The sequence below is a fragment of the Acanthaster planci genome, linkage group LG19 (assembly GCF_054643075.1).
Source record: "Acanthaster planci isolate LZ-2023a linkage group LG19, COTS_SCS, whole genome shotgun sequence".
Classification (NCBI taxonomy): Eukaryota; Metazoa; Echinodermata; class Asteroidea; order Valvatida; family Acanthasteridae; genus Acanthaster; species Acanthaster planci.
The window spans coordinates 7,951,906-7,972,799 of NC_141795.1; the positions used below are offsets into that span (position 1 = coordinate 7,951,906).

The 20,894-nt window shown below is 44.3% G+C and overlaps 1 protein-coding gene and 1 long non-coding RNA gene across 3 annotated transcripts; one reads left to right on the forward strand and one right to left on the reverse strand.

The window, feature by feature from the left end:
* Positions 1-7,382: 7,382 nt before the first annotated feature.
* On the reverse strand, positions 7,383-15,759 carry LOC147795996 (uncharacterized). 2 transcript variants are annotated; one of them, XM_087129896.1, is made up of 2 exons: positions 15,668-15,759; positions 7,383-13,179 (listed from the first exon to the last, which is right to left on the reverse strand). In XM_087129896.1, the coding sequence occupies exon 2, from the start codon at positions 13,097-13,099 to the stop codon at positions 11,732-11,734; it is 1,368 nt and encodes a 455-aa protein (XP_086986022.1). In that variant the 5' UTR covers positions 13,100-13,179; positions 15,668-15,759; the 3' UTR covers positions 7,383-11,731. The 2 variants fall into 2 exon arrangements, with proteins under 2 accessions (XP_086986022.1, XP_086986021.1); XM_087129895.1 differs by lacking the exon at positions 15,668-15,759 and adding an exon at positions 13,673-15,379.
* Positions 15,760-18,088: 2,329 nt separating this feature from the next.
* LOC110977542 (uncharacterized) lies at positions 18,089-20,091 on the forward strand. Its single transcript, XR_015423363.1, has 2 exons — positions 18,089-18,247; positions 18,624-20,091. It is a non-coding gene; the product is annotated as an uncharacterized LOC110977542 (long non-coding RNA).
* The last annotated feature ends 803 nt before the right edge of the window (positions 20,092-20,894 follow it).

Sequence of the window (20,894 nt, forward strand, 5' to 3'; positions counted from 1 at the left end):
GTGGAATAGGAACACAATTCATACATTGGTATCGTTTGGGTTCAAACCCAGTTCAGCCTGAGGCAGAAGGTGACAGAGCGGCTTATTCTGTTAGGAGGGTCTGGTTGGAATGACCAGCCTGACAGCAAGTGACAGACATTGAGAGATCAAGCTTATATCAGAAACTTGTAGGCTGCCCAGCATTTTGGAGTAACCGCTCCCAGAGTTATTCCGGTTGGGTTGGGGGTCAGGCCTGGTAGTGTTGCATCACAGCCGGTTTCTGTTCGAATCCTAGCCAGGCTGACATACACGACATGCGAAGTGGCTGTGCAGGTGCTGTGCTGTCTGATTCAACAGGTTTTTCCCATTTAGTAAATCCTGGCTTGTGAGACTGAACGTCGTTTTGGGTACGATCATTTGGGCTCTAAACTTACACTGCCATTTCGCACCTTTTTATATAAGAATCCTGTAGCCAGGGTTCATTACTAGAGGGGATTGAAATAAATATGGATGTGAAAGTAGAGCGATGTTTAATTCAGGCCATTTGGTCGTACACCTCCTTGAAATCACTTCGTTCTGAGAATTGCAGCAATCAGTTCAGGATATATTGCCGGATCTTGGCTTTACCATGCGATCGGAAATGCGTGAACTGCGTCGTTGCAAGGATGCACTTTCTGAAAGAACTTTTTACTTTTCCTTCATTTGTAAGATCAGTTTACATCTAACACTATGGCAGAGGTAAAGTAAGGATTTATGATGCAAGTAGCCTGTTAAATTGAGGGAAAACATAAATGATGGTCATTCATGGTTGTTCTTGTCAAATTAAACTTAGAGTAATTGATCCGTTGCAAATTACTTGACTTGTTCTGAAGCATTCGTATCGTTCACACATTCGTCCGGTAAACGGTCTGTGATATACCTGCAGATTGGGCAGGTTAGAGTAATTGATCCGTTGCAAATTACTTGACTTGTTCTGAAGCATTCGTATCGTTCACACATTCGTCCGGTAAACGGTCTGTGATATACCTGCAGATTGGGCAAATTATGCAAATCAATCATCCATTCGACCAATTGGTGATCGCGTGTGCTATACAAGGGACTAGCCCTTTCTTTCCCACAAAAGAAACTGATCAACAAGGCTCTTTGGTCTCGTTGACCTATTGACGGTAAGATTCGCTTAATTGTAGTTCACTACATTTCTTCTTCATCCCTCACCAAATTTGTCGGACATCTGTTCGGTTCCTTGGACCAGTTGTGCGTGTCACTTGGCACGGTCGTGGGATGGGCAAGCCGTCTTAACCGGCTCCAAAACTGTAATCGCGGCCAGACGGGTTTCTTAGAATTGGCGGGAAACTGCCAAAAGAAACAATCCGCTCTGAATGCGTTCCCGAAAGAAGAGTAATCCATTTAAGGTTTGGGCTTTGTCTCAGCTTCATCAGCCGGCCCCGATGGCCAAGAAGTGACAGGGACATCACAAACAAAATAATCAGCCTGGTGTCGACGCCGCGCCAGGTATCATTAGTCTGTACCCTGAGAGGTTAAGAACCCCCCCCCTTCTCCGGCTAAGACAAAACAAACACAGATGGGCGTAAATTTGTTTCCAGGAATTTGTACATCCATTTGAATTTGTCAGCCTTGCACACGGGTACGCTTTAACCATAGCCACAGTGAAATTGAAAGAAAAGTTTTGTATAATTTTTGAGTTAATTGTCACTCGTGCGATATTTTTGGTAAGAACGAACGTCAATTTCAAAATTAAGATTTCTGACTTTGTCTGTAGTTCAAACTTTATACATTCGCCGTATTGCTATTTTTCCAAATCATGCAGTCGTCGATATGCTATGAAAGGAACACCTCTAAGTTCTTCTTAAACTGGTATTGGATAGCTCCAATGTTGGTTTTTATCCATTGGACCGTTAAGTGATGTTGTCATCACTGCGATCTCGTGAGAGGAAAACACCCTTGTGAGCTCGACCAAGACCTGCTTGGCGGTCAGGGCAAAATTTAACAGTAGGGGAAGTAAGACGCGTCAATCTCTACGCAGGTCGTTCACCTTGCTACTTCGCAAATTTCCCCTCAAAAAAAGGTGACGAATTACTGCAGTTGATATTTCGTCTACCTCACACAGGCCGTGTCTTTAGAGTTTATCATTAATGTTTTTTAACTGTATGTTAAAAGGAGCGCTTTAATTGCAGGCTTTGCTCAGACTTCGCGAACTCCTCTCGCGATGCTTACGACAGTGTCCTCCATCCGACCTATCGCGGACCGAGACACTTTGACATCGGTCACTGTAGCGGAACCACTGACAAACAAAAAAACAGACATCATTCATGGCCGAAACCCTCACTTGCGGCTCAGTTTTTAGAAAAAAAAAGAGAATGAATGATGAGTTCCTGTAGAGACTGACCCTTGACCCCTCGATGATAACATTTGGAGTATTTATGACTTTTGGTGAATAAAGCATTTGGTTCAGCAGATCCAACCTATGTTCCAAGTAAAACGAACTCCGTATACTTGACACCGGTTGTCGAGACCTTGTTGGTAATTTACAGCTCCCATCAAAAAGAAACAAACTCAGGTTGTCTGCGTTTCGGGGGAAAATTTAAAGGGGAGATCCAGACACAGGGCAACATGGGGAGGTCAGTGGCCGATGCCTCGTATTGCCAAAGTCACGAGTACCCTGCACGAAAGGGTCGTTCAGTCAAGATGTCCTAAATTCTATTCTACGTCACCAATTAAATTTGTTTGATTCTCCCAAGGAACAGAGATTCCTCGAACAGTTCGGTCATCTCGGAAACGCAGACCGGTTTTCTTTTTAAAACTTCCCTTTCTCGCTGTGATTTTTTATACTTTCAATGGCTCCCAGCTTAAAACGATAGACCTGACTTCATATGACAAGGGGTACAATACAGAACAAGGCCTATTTGGCATTATATTAAGAAATTAAGAAAACATATTTCCCATCAATGGATAATTACAGTTTATTCACAGTTGCGTGTTGAGGCAACCTGTTAAAAATACACTGTCACGGTGGTTAAAAATAATGACGTGTGGTTTCAGCAGAACAAAGCCACAGTCCAACAGACGACAACTTTGGTGAGTAGTTTCTTAGTTGTTGAAGAATACAACTAGAGTCAACGGGTTCTGAAACTGTCGGCCTTGTGTAGCGGGCGACGGAGAAATCGGCCCTCGCGTTCCCGCGGCGCGGCGCACTGCGCGCACTCCAGGATATCCCGTGTGTGACTAAAACCGTCCGCCCACCGCAAGCCGTGGGACTCCCGTGCACCGACCCAGAAAGTGGGGCTCAACAAAGCTCCTCCATTCATTTGCTCGACCTTGGGAGGGCGGCATCTTTCGGGGAGGCTCTTCGTGGGAACCTTGGCAAGTAGTTTATTTTGAGGAGCTCGGAGATGCCCACGCACCGGGTCACTCCCAAATATAGCCCAGAACTTACTTCAATGAGTGAGCCCCCAACATCAAACAACCGAAAAAATTATGTAAAAGAAAATGTCTACTTTGGGAAGCTTTACTCCGGAAACGAAGAATTAAAAAAATTAACCACAGAATTCTTGCGAAACATTTCAGAGCAGCATGAACTGTTGCACCGCCAACCCTTTGTCAAGTTTGTCTTTTCCCGAAGTATCATTCAACATACATGTACATGATGAATACATCGCTGTTACAATCCGACTTTTCCCATCCTGATCACCGACATCAACAACATAATCATCACTGCATGCGGGAAAATCACGTCCAAGTTAATAGCTTACGCTTCAAGCCAAGTTTAACAGATTTGCCAAAATAAATCTCAAGTCAATGACCTACTATTGCAGGTCACAACCCAGGGTTTCCACCCAGCGTGTCTGGTCGGCCCAACCCCGACTTCATATTAAAACCGTCTCTGTTCTCTGATTTGCGAAGACGCAAGTGGTTATTAAAGTACTGTCACATTCGAGAAGAGGGCCTCGTCACAGCAATGCGAATACGGCATGGGGCTTCGCAGCGAGCGAGCGGGTGATGGAGGCTAGAGCTGACCGGAGCAGGGCTGTCATTCCCCGCGTGAGACCAGCCGAGCAAACACCGCCGGACCGCCCGGTAAAAATAAAAATAATTACAGCAAAGTGGCGCTAATTAGCAACACCTCGGCCGAGATTTTGCGCTCCTCTCCATTGATGCGGTGACCTGCGAGCTGTCGGAGCTTGTTATGGAAACTTCGGAGTCTTGGAATCAAGACGGATGGATTCGAGTTGAAGGGGCAAGGGGTGAAAAGTTGGAGCGTATCAAGGATCGCCCGAATTCTACAGGCTTTCTTTTTTGCAAGTTATTGCCATGCTATGAACTTACTTCTGACAGGCGGAAAAAAATCTGCCAGAACGAGGGCGGATTAAGGGGGTGGGGGCAGCGGGGGCCATGGCCCGCCATTCTCCCCTTGTTTGGAAAAATGATGAAAGAGGGGTGATTTTGTGGTCTATTTCACCCCTTCCCATCTCAAAACGAAAAGAAAGCCCCAGAATGTATAGCCTCAACCTTAAGAAAGGCCATAAAACGTTACTTGAAAAAATCCCGATTTTTGCCCCCCCCCAAAAAAAAAAAACAAGCTTGGTCTCCCCGAAATTTGTTTTAGATCCGACCTGGAATATGGGAAATCTTATTCGAAATCTGAATCTTTCCTCAAGACTTACGGAAGAAATTTTCGTCAGAGTGGGATCCACATTTGACAGGCAGACCAAACGTCAGTCCTGTGATACTGGGGATTCTGAAGCTGCGTGTCGAATGGGTGTGTTCAGGGGGACCGCCGAGTGGGGCCAGAGTGAGCCGCAGGGGGCAGGCTCGCTGCGGAGAACTTTCGATGCCATCGCCACACGATCACTTGAAAGACCGATGGACCCCAACTTTCGCCCGCCCCATTTACCTAATCTCAAAGCGTATGTTTAGATTACGAGCGGCCCGATGAAAGCAACTCGCCAGGATCTCTTTGCTGCCGAATTCCGAGAAAGGAAAGGCCGATGACGTTGATTACTTTTTCTCCTTAGAATAGGAGTTCTGAGGCGAACATGTGATCTTTATAATTGTTTAGCAGTTTCGGCACTTTTCTGGGCAACAGGTCCATGAAACACAAGACGACGATTGTATCTAGTACAATCTTGAGCCTTTCGTTTGGTTGACCTTTGGACCAGTCCAGTAATGTCCGGAAAATGTGGGACAAGGTCCGAATGACCTAGACCTGTTAGTATTGCCTTGATGTCCGCCAATTTTTATTGCTTCATCGATCCCAAGTGATACAGTCAATCGAACCCGGTGGATTAGAAGAACAACAGGCGGTGGAACTGATAGTGGATCTGGGTATGGCGTTTTTGTAGGACTGCCAAAAATTGTACCATCATAACCTCGAAATACGGAATGATTTTAGAGGGTGCTGTTCAGACTGAATAAAGCGCGATGAGTTTATTGCAGTGCAATATTACAGAGACAACTGTGGCTCTTGCTAGTACAGAAACCTACATCTAAAACAATGTGTAAATTTAATACCCTTGGTATCCTAGACTACACCTGTCCTATCTCATGTACTCGGCGTAAAATAGATACTGGGGTTGTCAATTTAATATCAAACACCACAGATTTTCCTGAACACAGTCCGTTTACAGTTACGAGTGCTTCATTAATTTATTGTTTTAAATGTTATGTTCAATCACGTCCACAGGGTATCAGAACTACATGTAGGCCTTTGATAGTCAAATTTTGGTGTGTGTTTTCAGCGGCAATTGACGTGACTGTGGGAAACTAAATTTTTCATGGTCGTTCGACCGTTTGATTAGTTTTATATTAATAAACCTTTTTCAACGAGAACTGGGGAGGTTTTGCTTGGAAACAAGATTTGCAACTTTTGAATCGTGACGCAGTTTTTATTGTTCATTCGCTCGCGAATCAGTTGAATTAAAAAGAGATGGTTGATTCCTGACATGTTGATGGGCCGTCGACCCCTCAAACCGGACGATTAACGCACCTCTCGCTCGACACTTACCCCCAAAACTTCGCCCTATGTCCCAATTAGCTGGCTATTAACCTCGACGCCTCCAACATAAGTGCCCAGAGGAAAAATAAGCGTTCCTGCGCCAACATCAACAAACAAAGCCCCGCTCTCCCCCTCATTGTTTTCGAATTAAGAGGAGTAGATTTTTGTGGCATTGATGAGGCTGTTAGGGGATAACACATTGTTTATTTAAAAAAAGACAAGTTTAGACCAACTGAAACCACAGTGCCACAGCAATACCGCTGCCTGCGAATGCCTAAGTTTAATGGAATACTTTCTACTCTGCTTTGGTCCCGAGCAAAGTACCAATCAGTTCGATTTATCCCCGGTCTTAAATTCTTCAAGCTGTTACCTTGAAATGTCTGAGGGGAAAATTTCCCTCTTTTCTTGGTAATGGAGCCTGGATATTTTTGTTCACAAGGTACAATCATAGAGCAAGCTCTGTGGTACAATTGAAGCCTGATAGAGATCGCCACGTCAACCCGAATCTGTCACCCAACTTACCAATAATGGTAAACAGCCAAGCCTATAATGCACTGTGTTTAAGCATGCAGTAGTAAATTATACAACGTGTCAGATTAAAGGTTTTTTGAAAAAAGTGTCAAGTGGAACGAGGAACACTTTAAAACTTCCTTTTTTACTTTTCCCGCTGCCCCATAAAGCAATTATTATTTCTAATCATTATTTAGAAATTTATTACTGCGCTTCGGGTCGATAAATCAAATGAATTGAAGTTAAATCGGGTGTGTAATTTTACTCTGTCTTTGATTAAAATAATGAATCTGCCGTGGTATACTCTTCGAGGTTATAAGAGAAAAAAATAAGGTTGGGATAGTTTATTTTCCGAGATTAACAGCTTCACTGACGTAAGTTGGCGAATATGGGGTTACCAACACACCCCTCTCCTCGAAAAGGGGTGAGGGGAATTGAACGAATTGAACAAGACAGCTTAATGTATTGCAAACACGCACATTCACAAAAACTATCACTCAGAGAGAAGGGGCGTAGCGAACTTTCTGGTGGAATTACGACCCTGCAAAGTACACTCATAGAAGGAGACAAAGAGAGGTTCGATTTGACTAGAAGTATCACACAGGTGCGGATCCAGGGGTCAAACCCCACCCCCGAAACAAAGAAGGTAGGGAAAAAACAACAAAAATAATTTTAAAAAATAACTAAAGTAAATTTTAAAAAGATAGCATCCCGCAGATCCTTTTACAAGAAAAGTGTTACAATACCATTGTAAACAATGTGCACTATTTCATCATCGTTTCTGCTTGACTGTTCGCACTTATGTGACATTACAAAACAAAATCTCCCGCCTGGCACCCAACCCCACCCCCACCCCCGGAAAAATGCTGGATCCGTCCCTTCTCGCACAGGTCCGCTTCTTGTCTGGCAAGAAATGGGCGCGTACATCGGCAGCTGTCTCGTTTTGCGTGTGACTTTTACTTTTGCGACGGCGGTCATCTTTGACCGAAGCGCTCCCTGCCGTAAATAGCAGACCAATCAATTACAGTGCAGGTGACGTACAGGTGTTTGAACCGGCACCATCTGGATTTGATCAGCCGTGATGATGGGAATACCCTCCGTATTTATGCCATTAAGGCACTACAGATTTTAGATTGGCAAATTAAAGGCAGTCCGCCATTTTCTTAGACCCGACGAAAAGAATGATCTATATATTCTAATTCTAAGAAATTTTAAGCTATTTTAGACTCAAATTTTCCACCTGAGATGGTAAACTCTTCATACCGTCAGTACTCCGCGGATAGGTCCGAGTTTATACAATTTGAACTGGATTGGAGGGCATGTGTACTTTCTCTGCGTTGTACGAAAAACAATTTACTGATATTTATGTACCGTTTTTCACTCCATAATCTATTATTCAACAAGTTGCTGGGAAGTCGCATATCGGTTTTCTACGAAATGCCCTTTGACGGAAAATAATACAAAAACCACGGGTTTGGCTCATGGTGTATCACCGGAAGCTCTCACCATCACTCTCTCGCTGGATGGCATCTCGAACATGGTTTGTTTTCAGAGGGGGGCTGACCCCTCTACGTGCAAGGTGACGGGCGGGCGCAGCAAAAGGAGCGGCCCCCTTGTCTCTCAGCGAGATGGGCCGCTCCCCTCTCAAAGCCGCGGCCCTGGTCCCGCGTTCGCCGCGCGGTGATGGTGTTTTCTCAGAGTTGGAAGCCTACCACCCCGTACAGTACGGGTTGTTTTTGCTCTGTACTCACTCTGCAGAAAGCAAGCCGAGTCGACGTCCGTTCGAAGACATGATTAATTAGGTAGGGTAGTGACAGCGCCAAGTGACTTGTATCATGAGATTGATGTCCACCTCATTACCCAGAATGCAGGCGCACACAATGCATGCGCAGTAGCATCAATGTTATACAGACGAAAAAGCTATTCAAGGGGTAGAACATAACTCTCAAATTTTCATCGATCGATCTACACTAATTAAAAATATTTCTTGTTCTTTTCTTGTGCCCTGCATTTCAACTGTGGAAATTTCAAGGCCTACCAAGCGCACGCTACGAGATTGGGACCACTTTTCTCGTTCTCTATTCGCCTGTGCTCAAAGTCCCCAGTTAAGAATGATTGTTGGAATATAAATCTGAACTTGTGTTTTTCCGCCAAAGGTCCAGAAGGCCTTAACGCTGAAATAAATGTAGATAGTAGGATGCAATGAAACGCAAGGGTTGTTCGTTGTGCTCGTTTCGCTGGCTGAAATTCTCAGTGAAATATTGTAGGTCCATTTACAGTCATTGTTCGTCACAAAAGTCAACGAATTTTTGGCATTCCAGTCTCGTCCAGAAAAAGGCACAGTCATTGTATCGCTATAATTGCAATTTGGACATGCAAATCTGAGGAAAGGGTAGGCCTGCCTTTTTTCTGTTAACCGGAAAGTCAGTGGAGCGCGAAAGTGTTGCTTTGCCAACTGTCCCGATACAAGGTTTTGTTGCCTTTATTTTGAATGCGCGTCGGCGGTTTCTCGGGCATTTCACGAGAAAACAAACGTTTGCATAGGATCCACTTGACAAGTGTCTGCTTGTCTGTGGTTCGGATAACTGGCACCAGAAATGGTCAGGAATCGGCTAAGCGGTTGAAAGAAAATAACTTTTAAAATTCCTTGCATTTTTCTGTTACTTTAAAGCGCTTCATTCTTGCATTGCAAGCATTTTAACACAGTTCAAGGCTTCACTTTTGAAGGGTAAAAAACAAAATAAAGATGTTGAAATGTTTCTTTTTTTCTTTAATAAGGTCGAAGTTATCACTTAGCATTCTTAGCAAACGAGGACCTTCTGTGTCGAAACCTTGGCCCAAACTTCGGTAAAAATAGGTTTTGTTTTTGATCCAACCACGCGCGATAGGCGAAATATTTTGTCTCCGATGTGACGGGGAGGTCTCCGTTTATCGACAACCGATTGCTTAAACTTGCGGAATCGTTTCACAAACGGTTTGGGTAAATACACACCGCGGATCATTGTCCCCGGATGTGGGTGCACTTTATGGAGAGCGCCGAGGTGCACATGTGTTATGAGTTCACGACAGGCGCGGGATAAAAAAAACAAAACATAGAGATAACGTGCGACGCAGAAAGAATAATTTCCGATTTCCTCTCCCCCCGTCCATTGTTAGCCGAGTGTTTTGAAGTAATTTAGCCAGGCGTGGGTTGATCTCTAATGCGTAATTCGGTTGTATCCTTGTTGACAAGAGAATGATTGCTTTCTAACAAACAACAAGACAACATTGGGGAAATAAGCAATTGCAGCGAACAGATTGTATCGAGCTTTTAAATGTTATTTCGAGTAGGCAGGAATGGATGGGTAAATATTTTAAATAGGCCTACCTATCTTTAATGCATTCTTTTGTGATGGACAAACTGTTGCAAAAATTATTACTGCTGTTTATAGAGACGTTATCAATGCGGGTGACCTGATTGATATCAAGTTAGAAAGTGCTATTGCTTAGTAGATTCTACGATTTGCAAAGCAAAAGTTCTGATTTTCACAGCGTCCGCGGGGGCCATCGGTAAAGGAGAAATGACCAAACTTCGCGAGAGATACTCACACCGACTCCGTAGTAAGACTGATTCATCGGTTTGAAATCAGTTTTTTTCGCTATCTGCTTCATTTCAAGGATTTTATTGATACGTTCTTGTCAGCTCCTTGCTGCTCTTAGATCATCTCCTTTTAGTTAAACAGCCGTATCACCCCTTTAGTCCACCTGCTGTCGCTTCGTTATTTCAAGAATTACCATCTCAAAATAGACCCACATGCTCCCAGTTTCCAAGTAGCACGCCTCAGCTAGTTGTCAGGGATGGGGGGGGGCTGCGCTTCGGCGTAATATTAAAGTCTGGAACTTGTGGAAGGCAACAAACCCACGCGTGGGACCTCGGCCTCACCGATGATGACCCACTAAAACCCAAATCAAACAAACAAGTTGCGAGCTTAGTGTCACCACGGCGCCTTACAACTCCCGAACTTGTTGAGAGCCGCCAAGGGGATCCGTTGAGAGAGTCCTCTTTTCATAAATCTTGAAATTCGCCGCGACAAAAAAAAAAGAACGCACAACATGGTCATTGACCCAAGACTAAGGAAAAGATGGCATGTACTCGATTTGAGACTTTGTCTCACAGTCGTATGTACATGTATGTATGTATGTCTCATGTACGTATGCAGATTTGTCAAGTTCACGGGTGTGCGTATATCCGCGTGCGCACAGGTAGCCTACAAGCATTTTCAACCCGAATTTTGAGAGATTAAGTTTTTACTGGACGAGTGCCACCCACTTTATCACCTGCCATTATCTTTATCCTTACCTTTTTTGGCTTTACTTACCCCAAGAAATTTAAAACGAGGATCACTGCTCACATTTCAAAGAGTCACAAAGGGTTACGCATCTGACACGTGCACTCGTTCGACCTCGTGCAAGTCGTCGCAGTTTGTGAGTCAAAAGAGGGCGGTATTAATGTTTTGTGCTTTTCAAATATTTCGCATGGCGGGCTTCATTTCAAGCACTCGAGGTTTAGAGTGAATATCACGCAGAATCGTGTTGGCATGGTTCAGGTTAGGGGTTAAGTTCAGTTCGCAGTGGGGACAAATTCCATTGGGGGTATGTGATCACAAGGGCATCAATCGCTTCTCAAAAGTGCTGGGGGACGTAACCTTGATTAATGAAAGCGTAAAGCAAAGCCCTACTGGCGTGGGGTCTGGGGCCCGCTTAGTTAAGAGCCCCTGCAAATTTCGAATTCCGATTTTTTTCTGTGGTGCGATATCTGAAGCAATTTCCGGCCACTTTTATTTTCTTTAGCAAATGCTTTTGCAGGATTTGTTTCATTTTCAAATAATATTTCTATTTCAAAAATTTATATGTAAGGGGTAAAAAATGAGGGCGACAAACCATACCATACCGCCCACTTTAAACAGTGCGGGGGGGGGTTTCCCCTGTCCCCCAACCGACTGACACCCATACCTGATACTCGGAATGATAATGATAGAAACATGGTGCCAACTTTGTCCCTTTGTATGCCCTTATCTCTCACTGCCGACAACAAATCGCGCAAAAACGAGCATCCTTCGTACCTCTTTTAAATGATTAAGAGCGGTCCTTTTTTTCAAAATCATCTGCAAAACTGAAAACGTGTAAAGTACTTGCATTCCTCTTCTCCTCTCCTCTAGAATCTAATAAAATAAAGTCCTCTAGCTCGCATCAGCAATCACAACACAGGTATTCTAGGAGACATTCAGGTGGATCGCCGATGCACTCTTTGAAACATCCGTGGCAACAACCTTCGTGTTCCTGTTCGAGTTTGGAATCCCTGATTACTACTTCCCCCTTGGAGACGTTCTTGTCTGGTCCTTCGATGATTTTTTCGCTGCCGCCATTCCCAGTTGGTGCATTCGAACTTGGTCCTCTCTCCGTTGGTCGCTCGGTTTTTCGCGCCGGCTCCTTCTTTGATATACGTTGTTCGTGCTTTTCTGGCTCAAGTAAGATCTCTCCGAATTTTATATCCAGTATAACTGGCTGAAGTCGAATCACGTCTTTGTTCTCTGTTGTGATCGAAACAGCATTCGTATTGGGTGTCGTCACATTAACTGCGCTTGGGCAGAGAGAGGACTTTCGCCTGGGCTTCGGGCTGATTGGTGGCAAAATCTTTGTCCTCGTGGAACTCTCAGGCTGCATTGTGATTGGCTGATTGTGTCTCTGTGCGTCAGTGGGTACGCCAATAACATTAAGTTTTGGTGTTGATGAGTTGCGTTGGCTTATTCGCAATGGGAGAGGCGGGGGTGTGTGCGGCCTGAGTTGAGATGATTTTCGTCCGGTGGGCATCATTTTTGAATTACCCGGGCCAGAACAAGAAGGTCCCGAGTAAGAGCTTGCCCGCTCTTTGAATGTCGGTGGACTTAAATGTTGGGGTTCGAGGTCACCCGACCTGTCGCGGCAGCCTTGAAGTCGGATGACTGGTGGAAAGAGTAAACGCGATGTCTTCTTTTGTGGTGACTGAGGAGGGCTGTGGGGTCCACGTTTGTCACCTCCTTCATGTTCAGCGTCACTTCTCTGCCGACAACTGAACTGTAGTCTGTCATCCAGATTGACGTGTCTCGTTCTGGGCCTGCATATCTGCAGTGCACTAGCTTCGAGTCTGTGCGCCGACGACGACCTGTACACCCGCACTGCTGAAGGGAGCGATGGTCTCGGGCTTTCTCGTCCCTCGCGAGAACTGCGCTCGTGGTTCTTGCCAGGGTGTCTACTTGTGTCCGGCAGGGAATCCAAGGAGATGCACGGAGATAGGTGGGCTTTGCTTTTCGGCTGAGGGACCAGCGGAGAATCGGCACTCCGTGACTTCAACAAGCGCTTGGTGACCGGTGTCGATGGCTGGCTGTTGCTGGCCGGTTTGGGAGTGAAAGGGCCCTGCCTTCGCAGCCGGGGGCTCGGGGGAGGGGTGCCTCCTTTCTTCTCATCCTGGGCCTTCAGGTGTAGGGGAGGGACTGGCGCCGCTCGTCTGGGGCACCTGGGACTTCTAAAACCGGGAACAGAGCAGGCTAACATCTCGGCGCTCCGACTGTGTTGCAACATCGTCACTGGTGGGACACGTGACAGGGACAAAAATGGCGGACTGTTCGAGTAGAGGCAGCAGACACGTCATATCAGTCGCACTACAAGAAACCATTGCAGATTACCAACCTTAGATTGCTTCATTCGTTTTAAACAGTGGCGTATCCCGGCCTTGGGTGGATTGGTGGATGGGTGGGTGTGGAAATCAACTCACCCACCCCTCATTAAAGGTGGTAGTGCCGTTCCCGTAATGCTAGCGCTAATGATTCCTAGAATAACATTGGCAACATCTCAGGGGAACTTTCCCCTTCCAATCAATGGTTTTTCAATGGACCCGGTGAGAATATTTGACACATTATTATCTCGACATTCCTATTAAAGTAGTGAGAATAATAAAACTGACCTACTTAGAGCGAGGGAAAATACCGGTACTATTCATTTGGGACATAAAAACAGAAGTTTTATCATTATGACTATACATTTACATAAACCTGGCTTGTGTATGGATGCTTCGCTGGATTACAAGCCAGTTTTAGTATTTTCTTTTTTACTTTGGTTTTGGCAGTAGTGCCGTGCGACACTTTAGTAGCTTACCTTACAATGTGATAATTCACTATACGTTGCTTCCGTGCAAAGAGAGGGTCACATGGCGCGACCATGCATGACCTCTTGTGACCTGTATTTCAAAATTCGTAGCACCTTATTCTTCAACTGGGGTGACGTAACACCGCCTCCTGTCTCTGATCTTCTTGTGCCTGCTCAAATAGTGTGCCTTCCAGACAGGTAAAGTGCGCATGTCGCGACCCGTGGGTCTCAGCCTGTATACACGCTGATTCTGTTCAAGTTGGTCCGGTGCCAGACTAGCCGGTAAGATTAGCAAAAAGGTCGCTGAAGATTATGACTAATGGGCCCATACTATCAACAGCGGCTTCAGGGTGGTCTAGACTTGGCCTAAACTTCCAAATAAGGTTCCTTTGTTAGGCAGAGAATTAAACCCTACATGCTGAAATTCTCAAAGGTTTTAGTCAGATTTTCAATTGCCAGAACACACTTCGCTATTGATGCAGTTTTACTTCGGACAAAACCGATCAGACATTCTGATCAAATCTCACAAATACTTTTCATGGGGTGGAGCGTCGTTGTTGGAAGGACTACCACAAGTTTATGGATATCTCCGTGTGATATAATTGGTCAGGAAGTAGATTTGTCGGTATGTTTTGTATTCCTTCGCCCGACGACTGTTTCATGTTTAACTATATTGTTTTTTAAGAAAATGAATTCCACTCACAATATCCAGCGCAGTAGGTTTTTCGTGATTTCATTTTCTAGACCTCGACGTTGTTCACTGAACACGCAATCAAACATTGTGGTAGGTACTGTTTCCTTTCGATAGGATGCGGGATTGTAAACACATTGTGAAATACGACCAGCAAGACGGTACTTTTGCAGTGTGGCGCCTCGCTTGTTACCAGGCGAGGGCGCTAGTTTACTTGAGCGGTGGGAGGTTTTTCAATTCATACCAAAACCAAAAGCATGTCAAGAGAGGGATATAAGTGCGTGCAGATCAATCCCTAGGGTAGGAATTTATCCCATTGAGGTTTTCGACTCGAAAGTGAATCATTATCTCAATAGATTTTTGTATCAAAGATAAAAAGGTTACTGTGGAACTGCAGCTAATGGACTACGTGAATAAAAACCATCACCTGTTTTATACTGTACTCTCTCAGAGCTGAAACTAGCGCCCTCTGTACTCAGAACGAAGCATTGTGAATAGCATTACAGAATTTTCCACAAAGAGTTACAATACCAATGTAATTCTTTTGTCAACGTCGTTTTGTAAGCAGTCACTAAGTTCATGTTTGCTTACCGATGAAACTTTTTAATTTTGATCATGAACTTGTAAAAACATTCCTAACATTTATACCTTCTATTTCCGAACGAGCTCCACGCCACTCCAGAGCATTTTCAGTTTCACTTCCAAGTGGGAAGTTTGCATATACATGTACATGTATATCCTGTGTTTATCGTAATTTTTTATGTGGAGGTGTGTGAGGGTAAGGGTCGTGTCGCACGGTTGCGCTATTATTAAACACGCAAGTTCTGAAATTGTCATGCGAGGCCACGTCACTCGCTAGCTAGGATAGACACGTTCACTGAATCACAATGTGGCAGGCAGGTATAGGCTCGTACTCACCGGGATAAAAACGGAGCGGGGAAAAGCATACAGTTTCAGTTAAACAGTTCGATCGCAGCTACAGTCAAGAACTTCAGGTAGGCCTACAAATCAATGATTCGCATCACACGGCTACCCACAATTGACATCGACGAAACGAGGGAACGTCTAAATCAGTTGTAAACAACTGGGTTAAATGTCACACGGCATATTGTCTATATGGGAACAATATTATTGGGTGCACCATCTGAAGACATTATCACCAGCACCACCGCAAAGTAGTCTCGGCAAACAGTGTATCTCCTTAAGATTAGCAAAGGACAATGACGGAAACTTGACATTGCTCTGGATCTCCAAGAAACAGTTTGCTCAATGTCTCATCTCAGCAGGGTCAAGTAAGATATAGATAAACTTACCTTGATCCCGCACGTTGACCCTGAAGACAAGGAGCGCCCAGCTTTGTGTGACGTTATTCTCCACCACGCCCACTAAGTACCACAAGTTTCTCCCACTATAGCAAGGCTATATCGACCGAATGTCCACCAACCAAGATCCCAACCTCTCCGTGCAACCTCACATCCACCAGCCTAAGACTGGGGAGATGGCAGTTTACCCTGAGAAGGAATACGACGACAGAAACCATCATGGCGATATTGGGGACAACCTCCGTCTCAAAGAGGACGCGTGTGGCGACCTCGCAGTCCGGTGTTGCCTAGTGGTGTCCTGCGCGATTATCGTATCATCTATCTGCGGGGACACAAATGTTCACATCCCAATTTGAGAAAAATTAGTGAGAAAAACAACAATTCTTCTGCAAGAACAGAACATCTCGGAGGATTTGGACAATGCAAACATATGTTTGACCCTGACGTAAGCATGCACTGTCCATAAGTGTCAGATCATCGTCAGTAACTGTTCATGATGTGGGGCATCGCGAATAATGATGTGCGTCAAAATCCTGCTCGGCAATTGAAATCCACGCCCCCAAATCAATCCTAGGTTCCAAATGACGATTGACACCAATCCAAATACAACTTTACTTCAGTAAAAAAAAATTGTGTTGAATATTATCTCACGTTTTTCAGTTAGTCTGAACTGTCTTTCATTACTGGTGTATCTATTATGAAATCAAGATCATTATATTTGGAACTTTTACAATCGTCAATATATTTTGGACTTTCGTGCGTTTAGCTATTTTGTTTTTTGTTTTTTATTCTGACAGATGAGCATCAAATTTAAGAGAATAATGTTTCAATTCAAAGATAACAAAGCTTGCGTTTGTGCATAAGTTCATGCACCACTATGAAGTTACAATTATGTGTCATGTAATGACAAGTGACATGAGAGAATGCCAACCAAAAAGTTATAATAAAAGAAGAAGATGAAGAAAACCCTTTGTGAACCGTCGAACTGCACGTGGTTCGACTATTTTTGGTCCTTGCCGATGATGCACTCGCGCAAGACAGTCACGTGGGGAAGACTCCGATGAGCCATTTGGAGCAAAACACCGAAGCCATTCTCAATCTGGTTGGTTTTAACTGACTGGATTTCTCGTCGCGCCTGGACCTGCTGCTAGAATCCTCAATTTATCTTCTTATCAGAATTGCCCTCTGTACTAAAATATGGAAAGCCTATTAGGAGCCCGCCACAGAAAATTGCACCAGGGTCTTATCCATTCCAAGGGCTGTCCCTGGTCAAGTTGGATCTGCGGCCATGAATGTTGTAATCCGCTGGTCGATCCTGTGCAAAAAGTACATGCTCGGTACCGGGTGAAATTCATGGACCTGTATATGGTTAAGCAATGCTTGGCTGACGGACCCTGAGTTCGAGGGAACTTTTCCCACTACAGTTAATCACAGTTCGCGCTCGAACTTAGCTGCGGCGTTTGTGGTTGCCAAATTAAAGGGTTGGCAATTATAAAGCAACTGGGGTGCAATCCTTGGACTGTGGCTGCATAAATAAAAAGTCGTTTGACCCATTTTCGCTCAGCCAAATACCGATAGCCAAAATGGTGTGTCCAGTGTGGTTGCATAACTTGAGCACACAGAATGATTGCTTGGCGTGCATGATTCGGGCCGCCTGGCTTTCGAACAAGCTGCAGATTGTGTTAGGGATGATAAGTTGCTCGTTCCGTTTCGGCCCTCTTGTACAGAAGTCTCGACTGGATACCACTGGAGATTTATACCAGTCCTAATAACATCTACCCTACAGGCTGGGTACCAGTACCCCTGAACTCTTATGCAGACAGCAATTGGGAACCAGCCAGAGCACGGATGGCAATTTACGTCACTGATCTTGAAAAAGTTGCTTTTGGAAGATCAAACACGGTAATAAACGAGGGATACTAGCATGTTTGAGCCCATGACGTCATGGGTTATATTCAGTATAACCATTTTTATCGCAAAGTGACGTCAGTTGTGTGGAACTGGGCAGTCACGAGGGAGATAATGGCACTCTTTAAGCCACGTCACAGATAAGAAAGTCACAAGAAGAAAAACATTTAAAGAGACTTTTTAAGTCGTTCTGTTGTTAACAGCGGAACCAAGAATTGATGGAACCACGACCCATTTTTAGATCACGCTCCTTCGTCCAGTCGAAGGTCTTATATTTAGGGGCTTCAAAAATTCAATTAATTGACAGATTGGAGCCAATACCAGAATTTTAAAAAGGTTTTCATCCGGAGCATATCATTAATTTTAAAATAAGCTTTCTGTTCACTGTAATCCCTGGCATATGTTTGTTGGGACTAAAGGTCTTGTTTTCCTAATCCAGCAAGAGTCCAAACACGTCAGACCCTTATAAATATCACGACAATGTGAAACGGGGGTCAACGAGATGTCTATGATATAATAGGAGGTGGTCCTGACATTAGTTGAGCGGGATGAATAAAACCGAAAGAGCCTCCGACAAGAGCTGACGCCTTTGGCTAAAGGCTAGCGAGACTAGCACGCTTTCAACGCCATTTGGGTTAAAGTTGGCTTTTCAAATCCCGAAAGGTACGTATGAATCTTCCGAGGTGTAAGGGGAGAGGGGTTTAGTCTCAAAGTAGTTATAAAAGAGACCCTAAATAAAATGACTTTTGTGCCATTTAAATTTAGTTTCACATTATTTCTACGTCATTGGTGGAAAAAGCTTGCAGTGTCATTTAAAATGAGGAAAAAACAAGTCGTCGTAAGAAGGCACGACATTTCTAGTCAGATAGAATATGGTGAAGTCCTCAGCTTGAGCAGCAAGGGAAATTCTTGAAACAATAAACTAAATGTTTTGATTATAATGTGTCATCTCTAGTGCCCATTTCCACTCATGTTTTCATGGTCCTACATGCCTATCAGTCTTTATAACTCTGATCTTGCCATTTTTTCTGACATGAAGACCACTGTTCGCGAGTATTCTGACAGTTTCTGATCCCTCTGAGTTGGAGTTTCGGAGTCAACGATGGATAACCCAAACTACAACCCGCACCCCGCTGCTGCAGGCTACCAGGCCCAGCCGGCCTACTCCCAGCCGGGCTACCATTACCCGGCTGCCCAGCCCCACATCCAGCAGCCGGCACCCCCGGTGGTGGTGATGGATCACCACCATCACCACGACGATCACCACCACCATCACCACGACGACTATCATCATCACCATGACGACCATGTGGCCGAGGACGTCTGTTGCGCGGCACTGTGCGCCCTCTGCCTCTGTTGCTGTATGAACCAGAACTGATCCACTCAAAGCATCCCGATGACAAGACTACCACGTGCCTAAATGACGACACCAGGAAGCTACACCAAAGAAAAGATATTCTTCAGTCCATGGCTTCACAAATGTTACCGATATTGTAGTGTGAGATAATAGTTTTCCCACAATAAAACAAGTATGATTAAGTCTAAAAAGATCACAAAAAAAGGTCAAAGCAAAATTTTCATCCCTTTAGAGCAATTTGTTCCAAGGATGGATCGAGGGTTTTGGGCAAAAAGCCAAAAATTGTTTTGAAAAACTAATGAGGAAAAGACATTTTTTTCGCTCCTCTCTTCCAAAAGCAAGTAAGAAGCCCCACATGTAGCCCCACCGCTCAGAGAGGCCATTAATTAAAGATTACATGAACAAGTTCTTATTTGCACTCTGAAATTTTTGTTCTGATCCGCCTTTGATCTGTTCTGCTGTAATCGCTCGTATTATGAAATCTAATTAGCTGCTATTTTTAGTGATCACGATGACTGCTAAGTCTAACTGAACAAAATGCACATAGTTAGCAAGACTTTGTGTGAAAAAGTGATGAAATATCAATGACTCGTGTTTAGTCCCCCAAAATGTAAAATGGCGCAGCCTGTTCATAAAATACCATCGACATTTTTAGCACTGCTTTTCGAAATTTGTCGCTAAAGTCTATTGCTACTGTCAAAATATAAAAAGTGTGTTGAACTCCCCCAATTAAAATGAACTCCTCAATGATGTTTGTGTCGCTGAGCTACCGAAGATATTAGTTTGAGGAGAGAAGGTCAGTTCCATTCCACGAAGCAGGTTGAGAAGAAATGAGCCAAAAGAGGAATACAGAAGATGGAGAAACATTAGTTTGATTTGCCCAATGGGAGGTTGCATGACCTCTGGTCGACTCATGGAGGTTGACTCTTTATAACATTTATCATTGTGTTAATTTGACAGGTTTAGTTTCGCATGAACTTGTTATTTTTTATAGCAGCAAGGTAAAGTTTATAACCAACAGTTTGCTTAGAAAGTGTGCATCTGTATTTTTTGTCCTTTTAGCGGTTCCTATTACCGCACACCGTCCACTGATTAAAGTTCAGAAGGCACTGTCTCGCTTTCCTGATTCTCAAGGCTGTTGAATATGAAATGAGTCCATGAAATTTTTTACGGTGTCCTTCGCAGCATAGACATTTTGTTATCATTATTGTTAAAGTTTGTTATTGTGATGGTTGGCAATCAATTTTAGGTCTGTAGCGACTTCATGACTAGAGGTATGAGCCTCTAGCTGGACCAAGAAAGGGAGTAATTTTCTTAGCAACGGAGGATCCTTTGGTTGGAACTGAACTTAGGTGGTTCACAAACGGTTGTGAAATGCACGAGTTACGGTCGCATCGCTACCAAGAACTTGATGAACACTCCCCAACCAGTATGGCTCTTCTCAGCTGATGAACTTCTGCTCTAGACGGATAGTGTCAGGGTACAATATTGCAAGTAGGCACTCTTGTGGGGGGGTCGGGGGACTGTGCAGCAGGCCGACATTACATTTTTATCGGCCCTAAATTGCCTGCACCACCGTACGACCAAATCACGGTTTGCATGCTATGCAGCATGTGTGCGGCCCGTGGACTGGAGGTTTTTTTTTTCTAAAACGAGATCGGAAGCCACATGCAGAACTACCAAGTGGTAATTCTGAAAACTATGAACTGTGAAAGGGGTCCCCGGTTCCCTGAAAACTGAATATTCACCCAATATTGCCAGCAACAGGCACACTAGTGGATACAGATTTCGCGGATGCCCCCATCCCCAATCCATGCTGCCATTGAAATACACTTCGAGCGTCAACCTCCAGTTCTGCGATCGTCATCCCCATTCATGATTAAAAATCTACGAATCTCACAAAAACTGATTAATAAACATGTAATTTAGCGAGTGACTAAGGCATCCGGGCCG

Bases quoted from the DNA above. Each gene is read 5' to 3' on its own strand.
- LOC147795996 (XM_087129896.1), bottom strand. From the start codon at position 13,099: ATGTTGCAACACAGTCGGAGCGCCGAGATGTTAGCCTGCTCTGTTCCC.